This window comes from Plectropomus leopardus, chromosome 12, assembly GCF_008729295.1.
Source record: "Plectropomus leopardus isolate mb chromosome 12, YSFRI_Pleo_2.0, whole genome shotgun sequence".
Taxonomy (NCBI): Eukaryota; Metazoa; Chordata; class Actinopteri; order Perciformes; family Serranidae; genus Plectropomus; species Plectropomus leopardus.
In genome coordinates, this window is record NC_056474.1 from 7,009,971 (window position 1) to 7,033,816 (window position 23,846).

General features: G+C 38.4%; 1 protein-coding gene across 1 annotated transcript in view; it reads left to right on the forward strand.

Moving 5' to 3' along the window:
* The window catches only part of prkci (protein kinase C, iota), a 41,596-nt gene that overhangs the window by 7,803 nt on the left and 9,947 nt on the right, over positions 1-23,846 (forward strand). Inside the window, exons 2-13 of the mRNA XM_042497331.1 lie at positions 4,940-5,061; positions 8,170-8,259; positions 10,954-11,004; positions 11,825-11,910; positions 13,950-14,087; positions 14,229-14,283; positions 16,213-16,265; positions 18,158-18,334; positions 21,659-21,756; positions 22,652-22,738; positions 22,843-22,978; positions 23,125-23,212. Coding sequence (XP_042353265.1) covers positions 4,940-5,061; positions 8,170-8,259; positions 10,954-11,004; positions 11,825-11,910; positions 13,950-14,087; positions 14,229-14,283; positions 16,213-16,265; positions 18,158-18,334; positions 21,659-21,756; positions 22,652-22,738; positions 22,843-22,978; positions 23,125-23,212 — 1,181 coding nt within the window. The remainder of the gene's footprint in view (positions 1-4,939; positions 5,062-8,169; positions 8,260-10,953; positions 11,005-11,824; positions 11,911-13,949; positions 14,088-14,228; positions 14,284-16,212; positions 16,266-18,157; positions 18,335-21,658; positions 21,757-22,651; positions 22,739-22,842; positions 22,979-23,124; positions 23,213-23,846) is intronic.

Genomic DNA, 23,846 nt, shown 5'->3' on the forward strand with positions numbered 1-23,846 from the left:
AGCGCTCACCAGTGACGAATGGCTTCATGCTGGGCAGATGGGGCTGCAGAGTCCTACTCACGGCAGTACAGACGCCAGGGGCACAGGCCAGCGCTCTCCTCCTCGTCCTCCTCCTCCTCCTCCTCCTCCTCCTTTAATTTAGCTGTGCTGTAGGACGGCACAGAGCAGAGGAATGCCAGGTCTGTCAGGAATGCTGCTTCCTCCCAGTTACTCACCAGTGATGAGCTCCCAGTCTCTCAATGTGAAATCCTTTGGCCTTAGTCACCCTGAGGAATCACACAGCTCATTTTCTTTTTGTCTAACACAAGTCTCTTCTTTTTCAGTGTAATTTTAGATTCCTTTTGAGATGAATCGGTTTGATGATGTTGCGTTATTAATGGCTAAAAAATGCAGTATTGTCTGATGCGTTTTTCAAAATGAAGAAAATGGCACGGAAGTCTTCAAAGACCATGGCAGCCTAGAAAAGGCAATATCGTCACTTCAGTTAAGTTAGGATAAGTCATTATTGTGGCTGCAACACACAATTATTTTTGGTAAACAATCTTCAGATGATTTTTTTTTTCTCGATTAATCTGTTTGGCTATAAAAATGGCAGTAAATTGTAAAAAATGCCCCTCACAGGCTGACACAAAGTCCTACATGACATTTTCAAAATGCTTGTTTTGTCCAACCAGAACTCCAAAACCTAAAGGTATGTTGTTAAATATCCATGATCACAAAATAACAACACAATATCACACTAAAAAAGCTGAAATTCTTCAATTAAAAGATCACCCAAAGTAATTATCGATGATCAAAATTGTTATCTGTCAATTTTCTGTTGATCTTTTTTTTGATAAACTAATAATTTCAGCTGTAGTCTTTATTAAGTTTTGTGAAGAAACATCAGGCGTTATTACCTTGCTGTCAGAGGGGCTGAAATTATAAAGGAGAATGTGCTATACAGCAGAGCCGCAGTCATTTACTGTAATAGAGTCAAAAATAGTGAGAAAATGCCCAAGTTTTCTGTCAGTCCAAAACCTAAAGATATTAATTTTAAGATCACACAAAACACAGTAAGCCTGTAAATTTGGGCTCCACTAATCCATTTTATCATTAGTTAAACTGCCAATTATTATTATTTTTTAATTAGTTGCTTTGTTTCTTTGCTGTCACAAAATATGATGGGTTGACTGCATAAATTACCCTTCTGGGACTAATAAAGTATTCTGAATATGAATCTGAATCTGAAATTTTACCAGAGAGTTTACCAGAGTCTGATAGTGACATATTCAGTTCACTGTGATATTACAAAGAACATTATGATATTGACTTGTATTTTCCCCAATTGTTGTTATTGTGCCTTTTTAAAAAATGCTTTACTACTACTTGTGTGCTGCTCACTTTTATTTGTGAAGCACTTTGGTCAACTCTGGTTGTTTTTAAATGTGCTATATAAATAAACCTGGGTGGAAGTATGTTGCGATCCTGCTTCTAATAATCACTTTGTAGTCTCTGCCACTCTCCTGTAAGTGCTGTATCCATTAGCTGAGCTTGTATCCGTGTCACAGACGATGCTGTTTGGGGCACCTGAGACGTGGGTAAACTTTAACTACAGTGTAGACACACACAGTGTTTAATGAACACCCACAGCTCTGGTCCAGTTACACTGGAGGGAGTTGAAGTCGCCTGCTGGCATTAATACGCCGGCTGGATTGTCAACAGTCAAAGCGTGGGAACCTGTAGTTTAATGTTTGTGTGTGTGTATCTTCTGATGTTATCAGGGCTCTAGGAGGAAGCAGAGCTGCCGTACTGGTCCCAGAGGAGTGTAGTTGCCAGGCTTTTTCTCCCCCCTCCCTCTCAGGCAATGATTAACACCAGCAGGATGGAGGAAGAGGGTGAGAAAAGAGAAGGAGGAAGGAGGAGGAGGCATCAGTCTGAGACTTACGTCAATGTATTCTTGCTCAGAACGCTTTATTCATTCTTGATGTGTGATTTTCAGTCAAGACAGTTTAATACATGCTGTGCGGGAGGAAGCTGCACTCTTTAGATGCTCGGCATTCAAGGCGAGATTAAATGAAAAAGGCTTTTTTACCACAGAGCGAATCTGACGAAACAAAATGCGAGATGCGTAGTTTGCTTCTTTTATGGTATAAGCTGTCAATAAATTGTCAACTTTAGTATCCTGATGTGGACTGGAATTTTTTTGTTTCATTTTTGGTTCATGCCTTTTGTTGCCTTTTAGATTACTTTTCTAGTCATTTTGTTCACCTTTGAACAAAACATGCCAGAAAAAAACGCTCTTTTTACACAGAGATGGCACGATAGAGCCGCTACTAAATCTCTTCTTTGCGCCACCTTTGCTTTGTTTTACACAGAAACAAACAATGGCAGCATTGTGGTGCTCCATTGTGTGATTTTTCAGATAGCATGCAGACATTACGATAGTAAAAGAGGAGTAACTCACAGTAACTAACAGCGTTGGCCTCTAGTGTGACATATATTTCAGCAGCGCTTTTTAAACCACATTAATAGCATAACATGGCAATAACAATCATTTACCATCTCTCTTTATATGGTGGCTGATCTTATTCTCTGTTCAGAGTAAGGAGCTCCTGGACCTCATTATTTTTCACAATTTGTGGACATTTTCGATTTATGTTTTTCTTCTTTGGGTTCGCTGCTTGCTGCTTTGTAAATCTCCTGTTGTGGGTATTACATATAGCACATCTTTGAAATATCACACCCTTCCTGCCCATGGTGCTGTCCTGCATACATATGCATATATGTATACTTTGATACATAAACACACACTGAGAAAAAAAGAAGAGAAGTAAATAAGCAAAAACAATACCAGAAACAATATTTCGATGAATGAGCAAATACTGAGGTGTGTCTGTGCTTGTATAATTGTGTTTCCATTTGTATGTCCGTCTCTCACGTGTACATGTTTGGATAGATGTGTGTGTGTACCTGTCTGTGCCCGTGCATATATGTGATTGTGCTTGTATGGATGTATGTGCGAATTTGTTGTGGCTCATTAGCTTTGGTTTCATTTTCAAAACAATGTGGCTGAGGTCTAATTTGGTCATTCATTCATCCTCCTGATTTAAGGGAGTTGTCTGTGGAGCCAGCAGTCCCTCTGGATCGTGCTAAACTCAAAATCGTCCATTTAGCGGTCCGATCAAATGATTTGATTTTAATCCTTTTTCTGACCGTACAACTATTAAATATTTGGTTTCTCAGGGAAATGTGTCACAGTTCAGACGCTAAAGACGGTCTTAATCCCATCTCGCTGTGACTGTAATGTAAAACTGAAAAAATCAGCCACTAATAAATCACAGTCTGCTGTTATTTGTGTGTTTGCTCCTGGCAGTAACTGACCCCACAGTGACCTTACGTCCGATATTTTGTCCTTGGACTTACAGTGGAGATGACCTTGAAAATGTGCGTTGTTTGCTCCATGTGTTTGGATTTTATCATTCTGCTGTAAAGCTCTCACATTGATGAAAACCTGGGTCCATCTTTGACGATGGCAGTAAAGGGAGTAAGAGGTGCTTGTCCTTGGGGGTCACGCTCTTGCTGGTGGGACGGCTTTTACACATTAGCTCCTCTTAACTTCCCTTTTTACCAAGGTGATCCCGTTTGTTTTGGCTGGTCCTGTCAGCCCACAAATGAGCTCAAACCGCTGTCGCCTGCAGACCTGTAAAAGCAAAGCGTGCACCATCTCCACCCCCCATCCTCGGGTTGTAAACATTACTGCGCCTGGCCAAAAGACTGGGAGCAGGCGACATCAATCCTGTCACCACCATGAAATGATGAGGGACAGATTATCAGGGATAGATGCTCTGTCAACCACCACTACTCCTTCTCTCATGTCTCACCATCATATTTGAATGCATGTGTGAGATGAAGAGGCAGACAGTGATGTACTTGTTGATTAGGGCAGTAAGCTGAGTGTTTTGACTGCTTTTCAGGAAGTGATGGAGTGCAGCAGCAGTGAACAGCAACCAAAGTGCTCAGAATACAACTACAACCACCATCGCCTGTGATTCATTCGGCTCTCTCTCACTCTTTTCTCAGCCTTTCTCACTCTTTTTTTTGTTGCTCTCTTTCTCACACCCACAATCATGCTGTACAGATGAATGCACACATAAATGTGACAGACTGCGAGACTGTGACTCACACACAGCAGGGTTTGGGGGGAAAGTACGCTTTCTCACCTCCTTTTCTCTCCATCAAAAGTCTGGTGTGCGCCAGAGTTTTTCTTTGAGTGCATCGGAGAGAGCGAGTGTTTAAAATCGATGTCTATCGTTAACGACCAAAATATGAATCCAGTATTTATTATTATTATTGTTATTGAGCTATTATTGTTTTCTGTTTATTTTAATTGGAGATCTTTATTATAAAGATGTCACCTCAGCATCTGAGAATTCGTCATTTGTCATCACACATTTTGCCCTTAACATTTGAAAATTGCAGGGGGCCATCTAAAGATTTTGATAAAATTTTAATCTGCTGTTTAGCTCTAGTAAGTATTCTATAGAACAGATTGTAAACTAAAAAAGACAACTCAGAAAAATAAACTTTTAAAATGTTTTAATGGCATTTATTGCCTTAGCCTCAGAAAAACTGATGAGACAGTTCTGGTCTGTTCTGTTTGGTGGTAAATGTATTTTTATTTATTTATTTGCTACTGGCTACATCTGTTATAATGCATGATATGATTTTTTCTTGCTGTGTGCATCCAGCTTTTGGTATCTGTCAAATACCAATTTAATACCAGTGCTACTATTTTTACAAATTGAACGTCTGCGTAGCTGTTTACATATAATGTGTAGCAGGGTTTGCTGTCAGTCTGATGAAGCAGTGCAACACAATTCCACACTTTGGATTGTTGCATCAAGAATAATTGCAAGAAGTCAAAATAAAATACTTGACCTATTTGTATTGTCTGCAGGGACATCATGATCACTCATTTTGAGCCGTCCATCTCATACGAGGGTCTGTACGGGGAGGTGAAGGACATGTGCTCCATGGACAACGACCAGCTTTTCACCATGAAGTGGATTGACGAGGAAGGTAAGTCTCTCCATCTTTTACTGCTTCTCCTAATCTGTGCTGTAAGAGGAGGCATCAGACAACAGCCAAAACGTACCTTACAGGGGGAATTTATTTACAAAACAAGAATCAAACTGTAATCACATGTGACATCATCAAGATTTAACAGCTTTAGAGCCCAGCAGCGACGTTTGCCAGCATTTAGCAGTGCCATGTGTTAGTATGAACACATGCTCAAATGGACACGCACTTGACTGTAAGGCTCAGTCTTTTCTCGTCAGGCGTGAAAGGGTACAGCCCAATACCTGGTTGTCAGTCAGTTAGTCAGGCAGCAGTAATAGTGTCATAGGAAAGATGGAGCCGTCAGACCGCTCTGCTGTGGATAAGGTCAACCTGACCAAACTCATTAGACTCAGATCAGCTCCCACTGGTAGCCACCCACATACAGTCACTGGAGTCATTAGCCTGTCTGAGAAGGAAAAGCTGCTTGATGGTGGTAATGAAGTACTCTAGCTGTGTCTCCTGCTGCCTCAGCCATGGAAACAACACACACACAGACCCGCAATGTGAACTCAGGTCATTATCTCCGTAATTAGAGAATATACCTGTGTAATTAATTAATACTTCTGTAACACTGGTTTAAAGATTTAAAATAAAATACCATCAACAGGTCTGTTTTTTTCATGTCATCTGCCATAAATCAAAAAAAAAGTGGAATTTTCCTACAGAAGGAATTCTGCGCTTTATTTCTCCATGTTATAAAAAGTTTAGTTGTAATTAATGTAAGCACAAACCAAAACTATTAGTGATCATTTAACAATACGTGCCTCAGGCAGACTAGTAGTAACTGGTTGCTTGTGGCTAGCTGGACATCCTTTTTTTTTTTTTTTTTTTTTAAAAAAGACAAAGATTGTAATATAAAACTACATATCATAGATTTTTGATATTATGAGTGTTGTTTTTGTTCTTGGTTTTAAAGGTTGCATTACAGTTAAGTTATGTTCTAGCTGTTCTAATATTTGCCTTTACCCACTTAGTCATTTTATTGACATTACTGATGATTATTTATCAAAAATCTCATGGTGTTAATTTTTTGTGAAAGCACCAGAAGTCAACTGTACACTACTGTCATAATACTGATATCAAGGATTTGGTCAAAAAGATTGTGATGTTTGATTTTCTACATACTGCCCAGCACTGGTGTTGATGTAAGAAAACTAATATTTCTGTCAGATTTAAAAAAAAATAAAAAAATAGTATTGGTTGCATAGCATCCTCAAAAATCCCTCATCAGTCAGACTCTAGTCCATAGTGCCACCTGTGAGAGGGTTCTCATGAGAAAAATGTGATCCCTTACCCCAAACCAAACCACACCAGGAAAAAAATAGATTAAAGGTCTTGGTTAAGTAAGGCAAAGGTTAAGGGGAAAGTGCTAAAACATTTAGTGGAGAAAAGTTTACTGAACTTACTGATGTGAGTCAGGTTAGACTGGTTAATGAGGCACTCATACCAGCACTGTTTAAAATGTACCGTAAATAGTTTGTTTATGTTCCAGTTTGTAATATCTTTTACCGTACATGGACTCAAAAACCTAATAACTTTTCAGTACAGATAAAACCAGAAGTGATGATTGTCTCAGTCCACCCACTAGTTCTCCGTCAACCTCCAGCAGTCATTTTTTAAACACACACAGTGTGTCATAGTTTCTGTTCAGGAGCTATTTATAAAGTCGTTGGTTTGTAGTTGAGATTAGTTAGATAGGCCACTAAAAATAGAGTCAATGGCCTCATGGTTGTCTCATGCTGCCTCTCCCTGAGTGTGTCACGCCGACACCTGACTCTGTCTGTTAGTGATAAGGAGATAATTAGATCTGCATCTGAGTGGTATTTTAATTATTGACATAGATTGATCACTGTGCAAATTAGGCGTGTATGATTTAAACAAGACTACTTTAAATGGCAGCATTGACTGACACAACATGTTCTCACACTATTCAGTTTACTTAAAGCTCATGTGTAACAAGTTTTTTTTTTTAAATGTCATGTCAACTGTATGACTCACCTTTTACACTCACATCCGTTCTCTGGTAACCACAAAATGTTTGTCACTCAATTGTGTCTAATTTGCCTGCAATTAACAGACTTCTTAAATGTCGTGCAAATGAGAAACATTTTTCCCCTTCTTAGATCTCTGACAGGGTTTTTAAAATGTTTGCATGTGAACGATATAATGCAAAGAAAAAAGAATGGCAGCTGTCAAATACAGTAATAGTGAGAAAAGATAATGTGCTGAAGGTGTTCACAAGTATAGCCCCTGAATGAGAAGCACAAAAAGGTCTTGGATTGTTAGATTTTCTAACAAAAACTTGAGACAGAAAATGTTTCGAACAGTGCAGGGGGAAGAAATGAATTTTTTTTTTATAAATCTTAAGTCATGTGTCCTTGTACATAGGGCTGCTACTTTTTCATTTTCAGTTAATCTGCCAATGATTTTTTTGAAAAGTAAAAAATGCCAGAATGCAAGGTTATATCTTCACATGTCTCGCTTTGTCCAACAAACTCTCCAAAACCCAAAAATATTTAGTTTCCTATCATGTACGACAAAGAACATCAAAGCATCAGAGCATCAAATCCTTATTTTTGTGTCACAAAAACTGGCAAATGGTCTCCTTTTTTTGCTTATGATTTTACCCTGAAACCACTATATGATTATCAAGGATTATTAATATTCTGTTGATCAACTAGTTGTTTAGTCAACAAATTATTGCAGTTATATTTGTATCTTAAATAATTAAATGCAGGGTCTCTCTCAAACTGAAATACCTGAAGCCCCTTTCCCACTTATTAAACAAAAATCACTAATATCTGGCTTTTGTATTTTATGGTAAATGTTAAAATCTGCATGCACTCCTGGAATAAATTAAAATATAATATAATATAAATTAAATATTAGCTTCAAGCTGCAGCATCTCACTAGTATGGTTGTAGAGGAGAAATGAAGCTCTTGTAAATGTAGGACCGAGGTCAGAGGATGTAAAACCACTCTCTGGTTTCTAACCTGATTCCTCCCAGTAACCTGGTTACTGTTTTTATTGTGTTGAATGACATCTTGCCTCTCCTCTGCTGTCAGGTGACCCCTGCACCGTGTCGTCTCAGCTGGAGCTGGAAGAAGCTCTGCGTCTCTACGAAGTCAACAAAGACTCGGAGCTCATTATCCACGGTGAGCCTTACTGCTTTTCACACAAGCTGTATTTATAACATAACTAGATTTCAATATAAATAAAACACTGCCGGAGTTTCACAGGGAAAAGGCCCGCACTCATCTACCAAACAAATAAAGCAAATGGTGATGTTAAAAAAATACATACTAGAACCACAAAATGTCTCCATACTGCTCATCCAAAGTGTCCTAAAGCCCCAGCGTGCCAAGTTGTTTTGATAAACGTTACTGACACCATGTTTTTTAGCCCCGTGGTTCCAATAGTGCAGGAGCCATGCTCATGTATGCAAGCACCCACAAGACCAACAAAAGCTCGCAGTATCTTCATGCCAGTGTTTACATGCTACCAGAAAGTGTTTTGTGGACTATAAAACTTCACTCTACTTTCCATCGGCATTAGGGTGAGTAAAAAAATGACTCAATTTTCATTTTTGGGTGAACTATCCCTTTAAGTCCAAAGTTAGCTGAGGAACCCACTATTCTCAGAGCGCCCCTGGTAGTTCTGGGAATACAAAATATGTAGGAAATCTGATCAACACAGTCCAACAATAGTGCAAAACAGACATTTAGATGTGGTTTACTTCGGCAGCTGTTTATTTGCCTGAAAATGGTTCGAGTGGGATTCTTGTCTTTTTCTGGCGTTATGTGGGGCCACAAAAATGTAGAGCACACATTTAGATTTGGTTCACCACAAATCCAAAAATCTCTGCGTTTGATGACAACCTTATGCTGTTTGTTTTTAGGTTCTTTTTTTTTTTTAAGTCTCTCTGTGCATTTACATGTCTGACTAAATCTAGAAAAACAGACGGCTAGATACTGTACACAACAAAGAGACATCAAACGCACGGTTAATGCCGCACTGACCTGTGAAAACAACATTACTTCCGCTGTTGACGTCTGTCTGTGGGCCCTTGAGCGACTTCACATCCTCGTCTGAGCTCAGCCTTCTTGACAAATAGTTGTACAACTTCATAAGTCTAGAGGTCAGGGCTTACTCAGACGCAGGGTGGGGGAGGGGGGTCATACATGTGGAGCCATATGGAACATTTGATTGACAGGCTTTGTGTGTATTTAAGGATGTAACCTGGGGCTAGAGGGGACGGGCGCTGTGCGGTTAATGTAAAGTTTTAATCAAATCAGAGGTGAGGGGTCAAGAGTACAGTGGATGCCGGCAAGACAGCAGAAGATGAGCAGAGGAGGGAGGGTGAAGGGGAGGATGTGACGGTGCCGCGGGGGGTTGCCAGGTCTGCTCGTTAACGAGCTTGTCGACTGTAGCCCACGCCTCGTCTCTGACTCACACTGCCCCGGTTTAGCTGGAAATCTCTCTCACACACACAATCTTCATCGTCTTCTTAAAGATTGTCTTTTCCAACTTCACTGTATGTTTCACACACACAAACAAGGTTGCACCGTCATAAAAACAAAATGAGTGAATTTCAAAATGAATCGCTCGAGGCGTCAGGTTTGCTACAGGAAGCGGTGTTTTCCCGAGGATGGAGTTCTAGCAGGAGAAGTGAAATGCACAATTTTTTTGCAAACTGCTGGCAACAGACACCTAAGTGTCGAAGTACAAACAGCACATTTGTGCACTGTAACGAGCACTCTAAATGTATGATCCGAATATGTGGAAATACTGCTGTTCACGATGGTCAAAAGTAGAGTTTGTACTGGATGTAGGGTATACCGGGATATGAAAGTTGATGATTGTCATCCCATGTACATTTGCGTATCTATGATATCGAGAGAGAAAAAAAAGCACCAGATGGAGAATCTCACCTTTATTTTTATTTGTTAATTTTACGTTATTTTCAAAGGTGAGACTTCTTACACATACTTCCATAAAAAATATTTCAGGTCTTAATTATAGTTACAAAACATTCATTCATTCCTTTAAAGGTCATTCTGACCGATAATAATTCTGTAATGTGATCACACTGAAACCGTGATATTTTCTTAGATGGTTATCATACTGTTGCAACCCTTGTCAAAAGTATTATTGTGTAAGACGATGCAGTCTCCAGTAGTTATATACATACAGTAGGGGTGGGAATCACCAGAGGCTCCACAATATGACATTATCATGATACTGTACTCACGATACCATATTATTGCAATTTTAAATATTTTGCAATATGCTGAGGATTTCAATAAAATAAATTGTGATTTATTAATTATATAATTTATAAATATATATTTTAATCTGATAAATATGTCCCAAAAGTCAAACTCTGTCAGCATCTGTTTTCTCAAGTAAGATAATGTTTTCAGTCTGTTCATCTCATTTCATTTTGTCATTTTTATTGCAGCGTGTATCTATTGGACTGATGATCTGAATAATGAGCATTGCTTCCTTTATTGTTGACATCTACCTGGTGCTGGTTGTTTTATTTATAGCAACAATTTACTTGTAATTTACTTACAGGTGTATAAGGTGATGAAGCTTTCGTAGTGCAAAATGATATAACCGTTTCTAAAGACAGGACAGAGAACTTCTCTCCGCTCATAAAATAAAAAATCAGCAGCAGAGGTCATATTTCAGCACTGCTAGGTGCATATACAGGAAACACTGCCGTCATGGTGAGAAGAAATGAAATGTTCTCAGCAGCATATAAACACCTTCACAGTAATGCTGTCAGCCTCTCCTCCTTTAGATGAAATAGACTTTAATGTAACTGTTTTTGTTTTGCTCTGCAGTGTTCCCGTGTGTACCAGAGAAACCTGGCATGCCTTGTCCGGGAGAAGACAGTGAGTAAAACAAATTTCCCTCATAGTTTTACCTTATTTGCAGGGGCTCCAAAGAAACCCACTACATTTAATTTCCATTAAAAAAAAAAACATTTTAACAAATTCTTTCACTCAGGAGAATTTTATAATAGAAATGGTTCACTCAAATTATTAAGAATCAAAAAGACTTTTGAGTTTGTGAAACAGTGTCCATAAATAAAAAGCCTGTGCTTGTGCATCACCCTTTGTGCACCTAAAAAAAAGAAAACTCTGCATGCATGAGAAATTCAAGTTTGCAAATGTGTAAAAAATATTTGTATCTGTGGAAAAAAATTGAGTGAGGTGAGAGAAAAATCTTTTTTACACATCAGACCACAGATTAAAAGTCGAAAACTGTGTGAAACTTAAAAGTTCCCACAGTGTACGTGACACTGAACACACCCTAAACTCATAAATATGAACTTTGAAAAGAACAGGGCTAAAAGTGAAGCTTCAATCCTTGCATGTATAACTTCAGTGTCAACAGTGGAACCTAGAGGCCTGTAAAATGTAATACATCCACAGCCTTTAAAAACCATCCATTTATGAATAGTTTTACAAGCTCAAAATCTTATTGATCCTTATCTAAGTCCATATAAACTTTATTAACCACCCACAATTCAAATCTGTGCTGTGTAAAACCTTCATAAAATGCTGTTTGATTGTTGACTTTGGCCTTAATTTGGTTGAGCAGCAGTAAAATGGAATAATTTCCTAAGATTGAGGCTCTTAAGAGTCAAATTTTTCTACACTTATACACAAATGCACAGACAGGTAAAGCAGCCTTTTCCTCTTTTCACAGAGTCTATATATCGACGTGGAGCTCGCCGCTGGAGGAAGCTTTACTACGCCAGTGGTCACGCCTTTCAGGCCAAACGCTTTAACAGGGTGAGACATGACACTGAATTTATTTTTGTACAGGGTTCCCGCAGTCATGACACACCTGGAAGAGTCATGGAAGTTTTGGAAAAGTCATGGAATTTTCTTGTGTATAATGTCATTGTAACGATAATCTTCTGTGGATAACCTTCCGCATAATTTAACACACCGACAAATTAATTTTCTGCAGCTGTCGATGTAACAGAGCTCTAATATGCGCTCATGTGGGACAACATTTTGTTTGCTATCACGTGTGTTTGCTTCTGCGTTCGTTTTTCCGTTCCTGTATGCCTGCTAGCTAAAATTATGTTTGAAAATAATTTAAATAAGTTTGAATTTAATATCTTTTATAGAAAAAAAGTATGGCAAGTTGTGCAAGAAAAAAAATGTCATTATGGGTCCTTCAAAAATCATGGAAAAGTTTGGAAATTTTGTCCATAAAAATGTGTGTGGATTTGTTAATAGTAATGTAAGGCCCTTCACTCTGTACTTAACGTATTTATTATTATCATTGTTGAATTATATTTGGGGAATATCTGCTTTGTCAGTCGAATCTTAACACATTAGTTAGTGAATGTGTAGTTATAGGAGAGAGACATCCACAGTCCTGAAGTGATTTGTCGTGATTTGATGTATTGATTGATGGAGTAAGTGGCGACACAGAGTGATGTGATTGAAACCGGCGGGGCGTTATGTGTCACACAGCCTCTGTAGCGTCTCCTTGAATATAATGTGTGCTTGCTAAGAATACATTAGGGAGTGCTGCACTGGGTCAAGACACTAGGTGGAGGTGATTGTAAGAAAATTAGGCGCGCTTCAAGGTTAAGGCAAACAGTCACACAAGAAAAAGATGCAATGACTGGTCCATGGTAAATCCTGGTGGTCTAAAAGGCATCTGAGGCACACTGATTTTGGTTAAAAAAAAAAAATCATTTATTCCCACACATATAGACTAGGCTTAGGTGGTATGTTATGCTTCATACCTTCCTGAAATGTTAACTTTAGTTTTATGGTATATGACAACATAAACACTTTGTGCCAAACGGCCAAACGGCCAAACGGCGAGTGAGCTACTTATTTTCAACTTTTCAGACTAATAAATACACAATAGAAACCCACAAAATGTTAAGAAAAGTAATATTCTCTAACCAATTTTCCTTATTAAACAAAGAAATACAACTGTACACCTGTTGAATTCCATTTTATCTTGGTCAAGGAAAACTGACAAGGCTTAATTGCCTCATTATCTATCATAAAAAACACGTCATTCAAACTTGACAAAGAAAATAAAGCTCCCCCAAAGCACCTTGATTACTCTTGCTAATTATCTAATTAGTAAGTCTGCTGTTCCAACACTCACCAGCTCCGGTTTGGTCGAAATATATCCTTAATTTACCAAGTTAAAAACATGCCGTCATTCACCATGTTCTCTCTCTGCTGCTTCTGTGCACTACATGCAATAAGTTTAATAGAAAGAAGAGAGCCCAAGCCTTGTATAGTCCAGCATTTTCAACTTCAGACAGTTTAATCGGGCTATAAAATACATCAGAAAAGGACACACACTAAAGAAAGAAATACAAGGAAAATAATGACAAGAAACTTAATATATATTTTGACTGATTTACATGTGTAGAAGAAAAAAAAAAAAACCAAACAAAACAAAAGCAACAGTAAATTTTAAAAATAATTGTTATATACTATGTGAGATTCCTATCTAAATTTTAAATCCCATTTCAATTCATTAACCAAAATTGCATGTTATCGTGCACATAATATAGAAGACGTGAGACCTCTTGTGAGCCAGCAAGATGCTGTGAAACTTTTGTTCATGCTTTTTTTTTTTCAGTCGACTTGCATCGCTCGATATACTGGCCTTATTGAATGAGTGTTGGTTTTTAGCTCATCTGAGCTTTCCTTGCACAAAGGCGGCTGTATAGATAAAATAAGTTCATTAAGTAATTCATTAAGTTTGTCTGTCAAACCTGCACATGGAAATATATAAAATAATAATCTGATGTGCTTATTTGTTTGTGATGGTGATTTTTCAGCGAGCCCACTGTGCCATCTGTACAGACCGGATCTGGGGTCTGGGGAGACAAGGCTACAAATGCATCAACTGCAAACTGCTGGTGCACAAGAAATGCCATAAACTGGTCACAGTGGAGTGTGGCCGAGCGATGATCCAGGTGAGGCCTGTGACAGACGACATACTCATTCGCTTGATGGAGTAAAGTGGATTGCTACCATCAGTGACTCACACACATACTTAAAGAATATATTCTGTTGTTCATTGCCAATTATACTGAATGACAAATGTTGTTGCCTAGGAACCAATCATGCCCGGCCCACCATCGAGTCAATTAGACCAAACTGAACAGCCAGGTAACACACACACACACTCACATGAGAACACACACAAGTGTTTACTAATGGTCTTCAGAAGTCAGCAGAGTTGTTGTTATGATCAATTAATTGTTGGTTTAATTGTTTTTCATGAGGTTTATTAACTTTAACGGAAATGTAGAATATCATTAGACTTTTCCTTAAAGAATACACAAGCTGAGCTCAGGGGTCTGTTCGTATTAGCATATCAGTGACCACCCAGACTACGAGTCGGATCAGCTGCATCTGGGGTTTACCTACAGCAGCAGACTTAAGTCCAGTCAGGTGGCTGCGAGGCTGACTGGAATGAGAGGGCTTAGGGTCGTTGTTTTTGTTATTAATGAGGCAGCTGAAACTCCTTACACCATAGATACTCACTCACAGGCCACCTGGGAATTTGAGACGCAAATGTCTTTGTTTAAGTCTGGTTTGAAATATGTTGATTATTATGACTTAAAGGGACAGTTTACCATCAAATTCAAAATAAATGTTTTTCCTCCTACCCGAACCCTTTGAAACCTGGGTTGACATCACTCTTGTTGCATCGCATTCAGACGCCTTTCACGAGTTTTTAAACCTTTTAGCCCTGAGAAAAGCTCAGCTCGTCTTAGTAAGTTGGTTTGTTTTCTTTTTTAAAAAATGAGTAAACAGGCAATGAGTAACTTGTAAAGAAATGTCCTGCAAATTTCAGGAAATTAATGGATTTAGATTTTTTTTAAAGCAAGGGAATTTTTTTCAGAGAACTGTATTTCTAATCATCATAGAAATCTATTTTTTATTATATATTTATTGTGCAGAATATTAGAATAAATTTATTTGATCATTTTTTTACAGGTCATATCAATGCAGTTTAGTTTTTTTTCTTGTCCCTTTTGTTAATTATGTTGTTTTGATTTTTCAAAAATTAATTTTCAGTACATTTTCTTGTACTTTTTACTAATATCTTGCTAATTTTATAGGTAATTTCTCTTAAGTTGCTCATTGTCTTCTATCCATGTTTTTGCAAGAAATCAAGCCCATCTACCCAGGTTTCACAGGGTTAAGTGCTATTTATTAATCTACATTGTTTTGGTGTGTGTTGGAAATATCAGCCGTAGAGATGTCTGTCTTCTCTACAATATAACAGAACTAGATGGCGCTCTGCTTGTGGTGCTCAAAGGGCCAAAAAGATGCGATAACATTATGAAATCTCAACAGCAATGTCTCATTCTAGAAATCTAACCCAACTACTCAGGATAATCCACAGACCTTATTCTGAGCGGTCTCATGTAGGAACTATTTTCTTGCTGCTAAACTAAACCCGCCAACCAAATCAGCATGTAACAGCTCAGCTGAGGAGGACGCCATCAATGTCTCACGCTGTCAAGAGCCTCTCGTTTATGAGGTGCATGCTTCGTTCAGCGCTGATGTAAGGGTGGTGGATGAAGTTCAGTAGGAAAAAAAAAAATCCAACATGAAACTGCTCACAGCAAGGTGTGCGCATTATCTTGAGTAGGCAGGTCATGGTTTTTGGAAAGAGACATGACTGTTAGGTTTTTTGGCGCTTTTAACAGCACAAGTTGAGTGCCATCAAGTTCCATTATATTGGATAGAAGTCAGACATCTCTACGGGTAATATCTCCAACACTCAAAACAACTAAAATGGCACTACAGGTAAGAGGAAAAATGTGTACTTTTGAGGTGAACTGTCCCTTTACATGATCACAAGTGCAAAATAAAGTTACTCTTGTTTTGTTGTATTGCTGAACAAGTGGATAGAAACGGGTGTTTTCTATCGAAGAGAGAAGCGACTGCGGGACTGTGAACAAAGCGTGTGACTGTCTCTCACCTACTCTCTCTCCTCCTTCTCTCATCTCTCCTACATTATTTTTCCTCTCCTGCCTCCCCCTCGCCTTCTGTCTGTCTGTCACTTTCTCCTCTCTCTCTCAGGCGCTCCAAAAAACTCCACTGAAAGCTTGACTTACGAATTACGCGAGAAAGAGGTGAGAGAGAAAATCTTTTCAAACACTGTTGATGTGTGACTCATAGTCTGTCAATCTGTCATGTTTTCTGTATGGATGTGTGCGTGTGTGTGTGTGTGTGTGTGTGTGTGTGTGTGTGTGTGTGTGTGTGTGTGTGTGTGTGTGTGGGTGGGTGTGTATTGTGAGTGAGAAATTAGTTTTGCAAGAGGGATAGAAAGAAAAAAAATCACCTGTAATTGTTTGTTTTTCTTGCTTATTTTGCCATTGTGTACATTTGGGTGATCCTTCTTCCACCTGCTGTGCATGTGTGATATAGAGCGCATGCAGACGTAGGCACCCTCGCAGTGCTGTGAGTATTGATTTCCTCTGGTGGAGCTAATAAAGTAACCTTTTATCACAGCTCTTAACACCCGAGGCTGATTAATGGCCCGGGATGTAGTTTGGGGTTGGAGGCGTGGGGAGTGGGGTGGTTGAACAGAGCAGGGAGCTGAAGACGGATAAAAAATGGATCAAGTTGGACACAGATAGACGGAGATAAAAGAGGGCAAGCCAAATGATCTTATCTGTGGTTCCGTATCTGACTCTGGGGATGGGGGGTGTGACGTAAAGCGGAGTTAGATGGATAGGTAGTGGGAACGGTTCACTACAGAGGAGATTACAGGAGAGAAGAGAGGAGAGGGGAAGATAGGCGAGGAAATGGTGAGGGTGGTAATCAGGTTTATACAGGAGTGGGACTAATATGGGGAGCGCTTAATCTGATGGTGGCGGCGTGATGGTGGTTAATGCAGACAAGAAACTCATTACTGAGATTTACTTTTTATAAAGAGGTGCAGTTTCACATGCAAACCACCCAAAGGAAATCACCCTCGTGCACTAACTAAATCACCAGGGCCCAGTTGTGCAGAAGAAATTTGATCTGATATCGGATGTGGGATTGGATCAGATCTTGAACATGGGTTGTTCAGAATAAAAATAAATAAATAAATCTGAAATCGGATCTGATCATGTAATCCAGTCTTGGTTTTGATGCATATCAAACCTTCAGTTTGTGTTGTTCAAGACATTTTGTAGGATTAGGATACCTTTGATTAAAAAAAAAATCAGGATTATCATGATTCCAGCAGAAGGATGGATTCAGGATGGATTTCACAAAAAAATGTTATAAAACTGGTTGTTTAAATATACATATACACCTTTCCATCTATCCATTTATCATATATAATTTGTGTATTTATTTGCACATTATTTGTTTAACCGTTACAGTGATAAAATAAATTAATTACACATTAGAAAACCTATTAAGTCAAGTTAAAAGAGTATTTTGTTCCCATAAAATAATATAAACTAAAATAGCGATTAAAAGGGGGTATGCCATATCTTATAATTCACGATAATACTGTTATGATTTTTAATATAACCAGAAAAATTCATATTGTGATATTCCAAGATTGTTACTTGTTGCGTTATGCACGATATTATGTAACATAGTATTTTTCTGTATTTTGTCCGATCATCAAGAATATCACTATCGTAGAATGCCCGGAAATATTGTAATAGTATTTTAGGGTCATATCACCCACCCTTAGCTATCAATATTGAACAACAATGATTTAAAGTTAGAAGAACAAAGATTTTTGTTTCCTTCTTGTTGTTGATAAACCAGTATGAAGTAAAATGGATTAACTGATCCTGGATAACAAAACATGGGATTTTCAAACCTGGGACCATTCTGATGCAGATTAATTTTTTTTGAACAACTGGGCGCAGCTCATTCAATAGTTCATTGAAAAGTTGAGAAAAGATTGATTGACTGAAATGTTGCATGCCAAACTGACCTTGTGTTTATCACATTATGTTGTGTGTAGCGCGATGTGTCGAGCATGCCCTCTTACTCTGTCTTACCTGCCCGTCAGGCGGTGAGCAGTGAGGACCCGGTGAAATCGCCTTCCAGCCTCGGCCTGGCAGACTTCGATCTGCTCAGGGTGATCGGCCGAGGCAGCTACGCCAAGGTGCTGCTGGTGCAGCTAAAGAAGACGGAGCGCATCTACGCCATGAAGGTGGTGAAAAAAGAGCTGGTCAATGACGACGAGGTAAACAGCGCACATCAAAGTCGAAATGTTTCACTCGTGCACTCTGACACCGAGAATCAGTGGGTTTTGATTAAAGGGGACCTGTTTCTGTCATACTGTATATGTGACGTTACAATGTCGGATGTTTGTAATAAACGCGGCCAAAGTTTCAAATGATAGGAAACAGACTGATTGTGACGGATTTCTTCAAATGGTCATCTGCTCCAGGAATGCTGCTGCAAGTGCACAACACAATCTACAGTCTACACATGCAACTACACGCTAATGTCAGGAGTAGGGTTTGACCGATTACTGGGGCCAATTATCTGTATCGGCGTTGTATTTTTACGATCGCAGATAAAATTAATTAATTAAAAAGTGCAAAGAAAGTTCCAGCATGGGAGAAACTTTTACTTTGTAAAATCTCAGGGAGCTACTTTTATTTATTCATTTTTTAATTTCACCTGACTTCAGAAAGAAAACATACTTATTATCTTAAAATCCATTTCTGCTGATATATCCCCCTAAATCTTAAACACTGGACCTTTAAAGCATGTAAACATGTTTGAGCAGAAACCCAAAATACTAGTATAGACCTGAAAATGAGCTGAACAGGTCCCCTTTAAAGTGAAACCCTTTATGGAGTTAGGATTGAATGGGTTTTGATAGCCGTTTTCAGTTCGGCAGCCAACGAATCCCTTATCGAATCTCTCATTAACGATCTCTCTTAGATATTCTCTTTTGCCTCTTTCTCACACTGCAGGGGTCTACAAGGAAAAAAAAACTGGTGAGGTATACAAACACGTGCTAACTCAGTGACACAGTTGTTAACAAGACTGACTTACTGAACACAGCGGAAAAGCCTTAAACCATAACTTAAACTGTGGACGGATTATGACTCAACCGATACAAAGTGTGAGTTACAAACAAAGTCAACAAAACAACAGTGAAATGCAAAATTTGCATAAGCTTAGTCACAAGTCTGACGCTTAATGTTTTCCCTCGCAGCAAAAAAATGAGTCATGGCAGACTTAATGAATATAAAAGAACAGTAACAAAATAAAAAACTAAAGTAGACACAAAAGATTTGATAAGGGATTCAAAAGCATTCTGATTCAATAACCAGATTTGGATTCACATTCGGTAAAATGCTCTAAAAGTCCATCAACGTAATTTTTGGTTTGTTTCTTTTGTTTCCATTTACTGTGAGTAGGACTGCTTTTTTTGTATCTATGCATGCAGTTTGACGGTGTTTTAAAGACTGAATTTAGCATGAACTGGCTCAAGATCAAAGACATAAATCTACCCAGCTGTCGTTTTCTTGTACTGAGGTTAAAAGTTAATGTACAAATTAATTTGAACTATTCCCATTGTTGCCGTTTCAGGCAAATGAAAATACGACATGATGTGGGCGTGTCTGGCTACATCTCACAATTACCTTAATGACTGATTCATTACTCAGTTATTTTCTCAGTTGTTTGAATGTTTATACTATATTATATGTGACAAAATATTTGAAAATTTATTTTTAAAACTCTTTAAACGTCTTGTTTTGTCCAGTCAAAAGTCCAAAGTATGACTTTATTCTATTTACAATGAAAAAGAGAAAGCTGCAAATTCTCACATTGGAGAGGCTGAATCTGAGAATCATTTGTTTGCTTTCTTTTTTTGAACAGCTTATTATTCATCAATTATGAAATATTTGATAATGTTGATCAACTTATTAATTAATGAACTAATCACTTCAGCATCTCATGTAATCTTGCTTCTTTTTTAATAGTCAAACAAGTGACTTAATACATTACATGCATACATTACAGCTTCTAGACCAGTCATCCTCTTTTGAGGAGTCTATGTTTGATAGCTACTTACAAAGGAAAAATATGCAATATCTAAAAAGTGAAATTGTGTCTTTCAGTCTGTCCAGTTTAACAATAACAATACAAATCTATCTATTAGGGGTTTAACATGAACAAAATCACTGTTTTGGAGAGTTCAGTACTGCAGAAAATGGGTCAATTCTTTTAATGCATTTTGAAAAGTCCTAACTGGTCGTGATGACGACGAGCAAACATCACATTGTTTCAGTGTTTCCCAGTGAAGATGTCCTAACCTGCTCCGTGCGTAAGCGACCAGTCTAAGCCAGTGATAGTCAGCTTACAGCCTGTGGCCTGCCAACCATTTTTTAATTCACAATAAAAAGTAAAGTGGTATAATTGTGATATAATTGTTTGTGTACCTCCAGTATACATAAGGTGCCAGAGTGCATAAAATGGCATCAAAATAGAGCTTGTTTAGCAAAAAAGAAAAAAGTGACAGGGGATGATCCCCCGCAAGCCCCAGACAGAGGTCCTAGCTAAGCCCATAATATCCTAAAATCTGAGAAACATCCTGAAATCCAAGAAACTTCCTAAAATCCGAGAAATGTCCTGAAGTCCTGGAAGTGTCCTAAAATCCTAGAAATGCTATGAAATCCTAGAACCATTCTGAAGTCCTCGAAACATCCTAAAATCGGAGAAATGTCCTTAAATCTTTGAGACATCCTGAAAATCCAGGAAATGTTCTAAAATTTAAGAAATTACCTAAAGTCCTAGACACATCCAAGACCTGGAAATGACCTAAAATCGTAGATATGTTATAAAATACTGCACCGGACCATGACCCCCTTACTATGACGGTTCAGTACAAATACACAAACTTTTACAGCCCTCTGACGCTCTGAAATGTTAGAAGGTTAGTAAATAGTGAAGCCATCAGTCTCCTGTCACTGCCGTGTATAATTAATGCAATTATCACAATCATAATTAATGCTGTTAGCACGGTTAATAAGAGCTGCTACTCAAAACTCAACAAACATTTGTCTCGTGTTATTGAACAGCCGTCTTGTGTATCTTGTGTGAAACACTGAGTTAAGTTGACGGACCTTTTCAAGCCATCAGTCCTTTTAAGAAGATGTAGATAAACCATCATGTCATCAGAAATTGATCTCAGCGTACACGTGTAGCGGCACAGTCACAGGCAGTCGGAGTAGTTAGCCTTGATTAGACGCACTTAGTGTGATTGACAAACTGACAAGTGCCTTTCGATCAATGGTGAAGTGTTCTGGTGTCCCTGCCCTGTCAGCGCGAGCCGCATCCGTGTCCAGACATATTATCATTCGGCCATCGATAGAGACCTGCTTCTACCGGCTCAGCCCTTTATCTGCCGCGGCCCGCCCGGGTCTCTGTCCGCGCAGGAGGGTCGATCAAACGCTCTGCCTATTCAGCTTTTATTAGTTCAAGCATACCGTGTCAGAGTGGTCTCTGATTTACTCTGGGGGTGTGTCTCTGTGTGTTTCTCTTCCAGGACATCGACTGGGTCCAAACAGAAAAGCACGTTTTCGAGCAGGCGTCTAATCATCCTTTCCTGGTCGGCCTCCACTCGTGTTTTCAGACAGAAAGCAGGTGAGAGCGTCTCTTCTGTTGGAGTCGCACGGTTCATTCTGCAACGTGCAGCACAACATTAACTTTCTACAACTTCTAAAATCCTAATTTGGAAGTACTGAAACTAGATAAATCTAAAGAAAACAAAATACTCCTTTTTAAAAAAATGTTGGATGGATTTTTCTCAGATTTCCCAGAAAAAAAGGGTACAGAACATGTATATTTGTCTTCATCCCCCGAACACTCTGCCCACCCACCCAAAGGATTACAGGTTACAAAATACATTCAGGTGAGGGAGGGAAAACAGCATACTTCATCAAATAATTGTGTTAATTACTCAAACAAATAAAAAAATATAAAAAAGACAGGGGGCAAAAAAAGAAACAAAAGAAGAGAGAACCCCCCCCAATAAATAAATAAATAAAATATTTAAAATGTAATAATAATAATAATAACAACAACAAAACAATAACAAACATGAAGAGGAAGAAGAAGAAATAAATAAAAAAAAGTAAAACAAACAAAAAAACTTATTTCTTTTATTCTTCTATAGGTACAACTTATTTCATTCTAGCAACAATCCTAAAACGGTCTTCATATATAAAGGTTTCAAAGGACCTTTTGTGTGTGTATTTGATTTTTTTGGCTTTAAGAAATACATAACATCTTTGATCCAATGAGAAATAGACGGGGACGGGGGGGGGGTACATTTCTTCCAATTTACAGTGTTCTTTATACGAAGCTCAGTATAGCTGATCGATACCGAATCATTAAGATCTGATTGGTACATCCTTAGTTAGAAGCTAATCGACAAAATAGATTCTTAGGTCCTCTTAAAGGGAAACAGCAGTTTTGTATGATGTATTTAAGTTCAAAAAAAGAAAGAAACTGTAACATTTTCTCTTCTTTTCTACAGACTGTTCTTTGTTATTGAATATGTGAACGGTGGAGATCTCATGTTCCACATGCAAAGACAAAGGAAACTCCCAGAAGAACACGCCAGGTAGAGTCGCACTTTTTGTCTCATTAAAATGAGAGAGATTGATTTTGTTTCAAGTCTTTCGGTGCTCATATGTGATAATGAAAACACCTGAATGTCTCTGTCAGATTCTACTCAGCAGAGATCAGTCTGGCACTTAACTACCTCCACGAGCGGGGAATCATCTACAGAGATCTGAAGCTGGACAATGTGCTGCTGGACTCTGAGGGACACATCAAACTTACAGACTACGGCATGTGCAAGGTGGGCTTTGCGGTTTAATGTGTATGAAAAACGGTGGCTCTAATGACGCCACGATGCTAAATGATAAAAGCACCTGCAAAGCTCCAGTGTCGGTTTAACGGCCCTCTGACATGATCTCATAGCTCGTGATCTTTTTGTTTTTGCAGGAGGGCTTGAGACCAGGTGATACGACAAGCACTTTCTGTGGTACCCCTAATTACATCGCTCCTGAAATACTCAGAGGAGAGGATTACGGTGAGAATTACAATACGCAAGCACTCAGTAGAAATGCTACAATTTCATTTGCTGTGATACAGTACAGGAGGCATTATCCAGTAATGTCTGGGTTTAGGATTAAATTAGCATGCACACTATAAAACAAAAAATAGGAAATTAAGACAAAAAAAGCTGAAAATTAGAAAAATATAAAAATAATTTTAAAATATCTATAAAAAAAATAAGCAGAACTTACAAAGCACTGCTGCAAAAAAAATAATAAATACATTTTAAAAAATGAAAAAATAAAAATAAAAAAATAAGATGAACCTTGCAAGGATCTCTGTGGGGATGGGGGCGCTGTAGCAGAATGTTGACAGTAAAAAAAACAAAAAAAAACCTCATCAGCTGAGTATAAAATTATACTAAAAAATCGCTTAATGTGCATGAAACAGAATCCTTGTTGGATTCACTGTTATAATTAAATCCACCACGTTACCGTACATAATCCATTTTACTGCTTCACACAACTTGGAAACTAGCTCAGTGTGCTTTTATACGTGAAGACAAACCGTTTAGTTTATCTGATGAATAACATAATTAAGTCTAATTTAATTACACATGTGCTGCTGGTTTTTCGAGGGCGCCGCCTGCACAGCCAGCGACCAATTAT